This window comes from Desmodus rotundus, chromosome 6, assembly GCF_022682495.2.
Source record: "Desmodus rotundus isolate HL8 chromosome 6, HLdesRot8A.1, whole genome shotgun sequence".
NCBI classification, from domain to species: Eukaryota; Metazoa; Chordata; class Mammalia; order Chiroptera; family Phyllostomidae; genus Desmodus; species Desmodus rotundus.
Window position 1 is genome coordinate 13,003,768 of NC_071392.1, and position 6,016 is coordinate 13,009,783.

A 6,016-nucleotide genomic window follows, 5' to 3' on the forward strand; every position below is an offset into this window, starting at 1 on the left:
GTAGGCACCTTTATTATTCTCGGTGTGCAGGTGAGGAGAATGCAGCACAGATAGGTTAGGAAACCGGCTGAAGGTCACAGAGCTCTAAGTGGCACAGCTGCGAATCCAAACCAGACAGTCTGGTGGCAACACACCCCACCCCCAGACAAACAACCAACCAACCAACCTAGCAAGACATACAGGCAAATAAGACAAAAGGAAATAAAGTGAGTGGGGGCAGGTTAAGGATGGAGAGAAATAAGAGAAGACCAATTACATTCCAGGCACTGGGCTGGCACTTCACACATGTTTTTCCCATTAAATTGGCACAGCGCCCTGGAGGTAAGCGTTACTCTGATGAAACACTGAGGCTTGGAGAGACCTGTAGGAGGGCACATTAGTAAGCGATGTCCCTAAACTCAGGTTTGTGGATTGCAAAAACCAGTGTCATTTTCCCAGCCCATTTTCTCCCAGCCATGGCTTCAAACTGTGATCTCGGCATTATGAGTGGTATAATCTGCTTTAAAAAGTCAATCCAGCATTGAGAAACAGTGGGCCTGCGGTCGGGAGTGAGGGGTGTCACACCATTCTGGCTGCATGCTTGTCCCGAGAACCTGAGTACAGCTCAGGGGCTTAACTAATGTGCCACTTTGAGAGTTAGCTCAGGTTCTAGTCCCCCTCAGTTTGGTTCTAGTTTGGCACTCCAACTATGTGGCTTCAGCCAAGTTCCCTGACCTACCTCGCTGAGCCTCTATTTGCCTTAAGTACAAACTGGATGCAAGGCTACCAGGGACGTGTACCTCACAAGATTAACGTAGAAAAGGCATCACCCAGAAAGGTGAACCGGCTGTGAAAACTGTAAGGTGCTCCACAGCCGGTCTTCACTGAAATTAGCATGACCAGGTCATCCCCACAGCCACTAAGGTCCAGCAGGTCCACACCTGGTAGCCGGGGAAGCACCACCAGAATGGCCCCATGTGAACTTCACCCTCCTCCCTGGCAAAGCTGGGCTCAGGGACTCCAAGGTCTCTCTGGGCCTAGGCCCTAGGAGCTTCCCGCAAGGCAGGCTTGCCTGTTTAAACAGGTATCCACCAGGTGATGCTCGGAGGGGGAGGGAAGTCCTTGCAGAGTGAACTGTCTCCTCTCCTGCCAGGCCCCTGCATACTTGGCCAGCCGGTTGGCATTCGGCTGTGAGGGGGGCAGGGTGCCATCTGGTACAGCATCCAGCATTGGGTTTCACCCCGTATGTTACAGAATCAGGAAAGGTAGCGGTGCAGTAAGCAACTCTCATCAGGAGGTAGAAGAGGACGAAGGTGAGGATTCAGATTGGATGAGTAGGTGGGAACAACCTTCCCCAGTTCCCAACAGACAGGAGCCCACCCCAGCAAGACTCTCACCAACCCCCACCCCATCAGTTCCGGCCCCAGGAAGAGGAAGGGATCAGATCTGCATAACAGTGAATCACCAGGCACTTCGGCACAATGACCCCTCCGGGAGAGGGTGGAGAAGCTCGTCCGACAACTGCCTACACACACTGCAGTTCTGAAGAGCAGCAAACAAACCAGTCTGGCCCCAACTCCCATTTTGCATAAGACTGCACTCCAGAAAACCACGTCCGAGGAACACGTCGATCGATACCAATTGTGAGCACCAAGGCCTGGGCCAGGAAGTGATCAAAAAGATCCCTTTGAGGATACTTCGGATAAGATGATTTTGTGGAAATTGGTATTCGGTGTCCTTATACTGGAAGGGCCGCTGGCAGCCACACATACAGTTCAATCAACAGATCTTCGTGAACTTTGTTTCAAAAGAAAGTTAAGCCAAAGGGTTTGACCGGCAAACCAAAGGGAACTTGTTAGTCACTAGGTGACTGTCGGGGTTCCTGTTTTATGCTAATAAGCGATTACACAAGTTCTAGGGGGGAGGCGCATTGCTAGCGCGGGGAAGGGTGGTCACCGCGGGACGGTCTGCCAGCTGGCCTCTGCCTGTACACTGACCACCGCTCCTTCATCCAGGGAAGCAGCAAAAACGAACTGCAATTGGGTTAAAACTCCGGGCGGGGACCATCGCGTTAGGTCGGGAGCGTGGTTCTTAAAGAGAAACGTGCGTCCTCCCGGAGGCCAAGGCCTCCTTCGGGTCCTCCGAGTCGGGCACGGGTTCCAGAAAAAAAGACATCTCAGCGCACACGAGGTACTGAAGAACTGCAGCGGGCAACAACATTACCAGCGTCCCTTCTCCTCTCCCCTCCCCAGCCCCGAACTACGCTCGATAGCCATCAAACACAAAAAAGGTGTCCCCTACGACGAAAAGGATGATTTCACCCACTTCTTTCTCAAAAGCCTAATAGCCCTCATTCAGAATCACAAAAAGGAGAGGCGCAGAGTCGTCCGCGAACCTACAAACCCCTTGGGGATGAGGGTGAAAAGCAACAAGCAGTGTGCTCCCTCCCCAGGTTCCTCGCACCACCCAGGGCTCCTGGCCAGCTCACCCCGCACCGCGCTCTCCCGTTACCTCGCTCGCGCGTCCGCAGGCGTCCGGCACTTGAGCCGTCGGTTCCGCGGGTGCCTCCTCCTCCTCCAAGGGGCTACTCGGAGCTGCTCGGGGGTCCCCGCCACCTCCCGGCGCAGCCTGGCTGCCGCTGTCCCCGCTGGTGCCGACTCCTCCGGCCGAAGAGGCGGCTGCGGCGGCGCCTAGCAGCCCGTGTGCCCCGTCGGTGTCCCCGGCCGCCACGCTGTGCACTAGCCACGCATCCACGCGGGTGCGGGGGATGAAAGGGACCCCAAGCGTGCGCACTTCCCGGAACAGCTGGCCCTCAGGTTCTGCCGCGGGGTCCGGCTCCCGGCCTTTGGGGTGCAGGTGGTCCGTGCGCCCCCACACTCCCGAGGCTGGGAAGGGGCTGGGCGCGTACGCGGGATTCGTCTGGCAGTCCCTGAGCAGTAGCTCATCCCGGAGCAGGGTGGGCGGCGGGAGCAGCAGGTAGAGATCTAGGTCCAGATCCAGGTGGAGCCCCGCCAAGCTCAGCAGGACCGTGAGATGCAAGAGGCCGCCGCCTTCGGACCACCACGGCTTCAGGTACTTCATCTCCCGGCGCACGCCTGGGGACGCCCCTGCCGGCGTCCGCAAGTCCCGGCGCTCCAGCCGCCGCTGCGACACGTGCGGTCCCCGCGCGCCGCCGACACCTGCCCGGAAGAGGCAGAAGCGAAACAATAGACCGGGACGTGCAGCGGCCGTCGCGGGCTCCCGGAGCCCGGCACAAAGGCGAGCCTTCGCAGGTCCGCACTGTGCCTGGGGCTCGGGAGGGACGGAGGAGGAGCCACCTGCGCGCGGGGCCCGCCTGCCCCGCTGCCTAGGAGCTCCGCGCCAGCGCCAAGCCCGGCCCCGGCCGCGGGCGCAGCCGCCGGGAACACGCCCCCTGCCGCCTGGGGCCGGCGCGGGTGGGAGGGGCCTCCGCAGGGCGGGACGAGGCTCCCCCGCTCAAAGGCTCATTATTCCCCGGGAACGCAAAGCTCGCTGGGAAGCAGGGGTTGTGATCGCTAAGGGGCTCCCGACCTTGTGCGGGTAGGCTGCGCGGTCGAACTGAATGCCCGGGTGGGAGGAAAGGGTCAGGGGTCAAGGAGCAGTACAGGTGGGAAGGGACCGGATGTGTAGACTGGGGGGAAAGTCAAGGCACGGGCAGCTTGCAAAGGGATTCTACCCACGTGAGGACCCACTGGGCCCCCTCAGGGGGTTCAGGAGTCTCATCCCTGGAGTCGGATACCTGCCAGTCGTGTGACTTTTACGTCCCTTAACTTCTCTGTGCCTCAGTTCTCTTACCTGTAAAATGGGGAGACTAGTACCTGTCCAACAGGGATGTGGCGGGGTCAGATGAAATATTACACGTAAAGCCCAGTTTGACATAGATTCCACAGCGGCCGTCGGGATCCCAGAGCACTCCGCCTCCTCAGGCTCTCGCTCCAGCCTCCCAGACCCCGCACTGTTCCGCACTGGGCCTGCGGCAGGCAATGCTAAGCCTTCCCTCATCGTCTCCTTTGCTCCTTATGAGAGGGTAAAGAGCGCCAGCTCTAGAATTAGTCTGTATGGGTTCACATACTCTCTCCACCACTTAGTAGCCTGGATGTTGGGCAAATTGCTCACGCTGCCTGCCTCAGTTTCCCCACTGCACCTTCCCCGCAGACCTGTTGTGAGTCCCAAAGGAGATGCCTATCAACCACCACCCACAGCACTTGGTAGGTAGGAAGTGCACTCTGAGTGTTCCCCATTATTTGTAGTACCCATCCTCTAAGGCTTAACCCAAAGATTGACCCTCTGAGTTTTCACTGTTTGAAGTTAATCACTTCCCCATCTGCTCTCCCGCAGTGCTTTCTCCAGGTCAGCACTGCAACACTTGCCACCTTCTACTTTGTAGTCTGGTTGAAGATTGGTGTGATTTGCCCATTGTAAATTCTTGAGGGCAAAAAACCCTGTTTGGCCCACCTTTGTGCCTGAACAGTTCCCTGGCGCTGGGCTTGCAAATGTAGGTTTTACTAACCCCACTCCCTTACTTGGTGGGGAAGGAGGGGATGCCCAGTGAGGGCTGGTGGTTGTGTAGGAAGTTGAGCAAGACTTGTTTTTAATGGCCCTTTGCTCCACCTGGGTTGCTCCTTTTCTTGGGGATGCTGTGATAACTTCACACGAGATTTCAGTTTGCCCTGTGAGAGTCAGGGGAGCAGAGTCGGCTTCCACTTTGTTTTGGTGGATGAGTTAGGGGTGGTGAAGAGGCTGGATGAGGGATTAAGAGAGATGCTGGCCAGATTAGCAAGATTTGGGACAGAAGCCCTGTTCACACCTCTTAGTCCCTGGACAGGGGGTTTGGATTCCAGGCTTGGTAAATGTCAGCTGAATTCATGTTTTCCCTTAGGCCCTGCTCAGCTGCCTGATGCTGTGTTGGAGGCTCTGAAGGATGTGAAATGGATACTTCTGCTTGGTAAATTTATGGTTTCATTAAGATCAGATGTTTGAAACACCTAGAAACAAAGGAAAGAATGCTCTCAAATGCCAGAATATTGAGGAGATGTAAATGACTATGAAAGAAGTGCTGTAAACCAGGTGAGAAGAGAGACAGTGCCTTCTTGAAAATAGTGTCTTCCACAATCTTGCACAGAGTTGGTGCTCAAAAATTTTTTCCAGTTGAATTGAGGAGTTTACACTTGAGATATGTTTTGAGGAATCTGAACAGACTAGGAAGGGCATTCAAACTTCCTTTCTAACATTAGTTGTGGAGGGGGCTGACCTTTTAAAATGTGAGTTGGTAATCATATCTCGGGCTGCTCAATTCAAAAGTGTGGCTTAATTCTAGCTTACAGCCTGGTGAAAAGGAAAAGGAGGCACATAAAAGACTTTGGAGTAAAAAACAGGAGACTCAATCCCACACACCCTTGACATCAACGGTAACAAATGTTCCATTTTTAGGAATACAAAGAGTAGAGCGAGATTATTATTTTTTTCTTGAATACCTCCATCCAGGAATAGCCAAGTGAATAGTGCAAACCATTGTCATGCAAAAGCCTTAAAAAGTCATTTGCATTTCTTAAAATCCTTAAATCAGCACTACTCAAAAGATAGTCCAAAACTGATGGCAACCCGATAACCATTCATATGTGGTCCGGGTGAGAATGGAGACTGTTTAGTAGAAATTTTTATAACAATTTGAAATTGTTACGACATTCAGCATGTGACCAATGGGTTTGTTTTATGTCTTCGTTATTTTATTTTTCTAGAAATTGATTTTTATTTATTTTACAAAAACTGTGACATACAACAGATTGGAAGTGAAGACAAAACAAACAACCCACCCAAAAGCTGGTCCTTCTCCGGGGTTAGCATGGCCTTAAGTGGAGTTTCTGAGAGGTAGGCAGGGTCTACAACGACTTCCAGTGCTCCCCTTTCCTCAAGTGTGGGGTGAACCTCGTGACCTGCTTCTCCCAGAGAGAGCACGGCAAAAGTGATGGAATGTCATTTCCAGGGTTAGGTTATGAAACGACTCCGAGCAGCTCCTGTT

At 54.0% G+C, this 6,016-nt stretch overlaps 1 protein-coding gene across 2 annotated transcripts in view; it reads right to left on the bottom strand.

The window, feature by feature from the left end:
- NFE2L3 (NFE2 like bZIP transcription factor 3) overlaps positions 1-3,325 on the bottom strand; it is a 28,761-nt gene extending 25,436 nt beyond the window's left edge. The window contains exon 1 of one of the 2 annotated variants that reach the window (XM_053927245.1): positions 2,491-3,325. In XM_053927245.1, the coding sequence (XP_053783220.1) occupies positions 2,491-3,060 (570 nt within the window). In that variant the 5' untranslated portion in view covers positions 3,061-3,325. The remainder of the gene's footprint in view (positions 1-2,490) is intronic. The other variant, XM_045197429.3, reaches the window with a different exon arrangement.
- Positions 3,326-6,016: the final 2,691 nt, after the last annotated feature.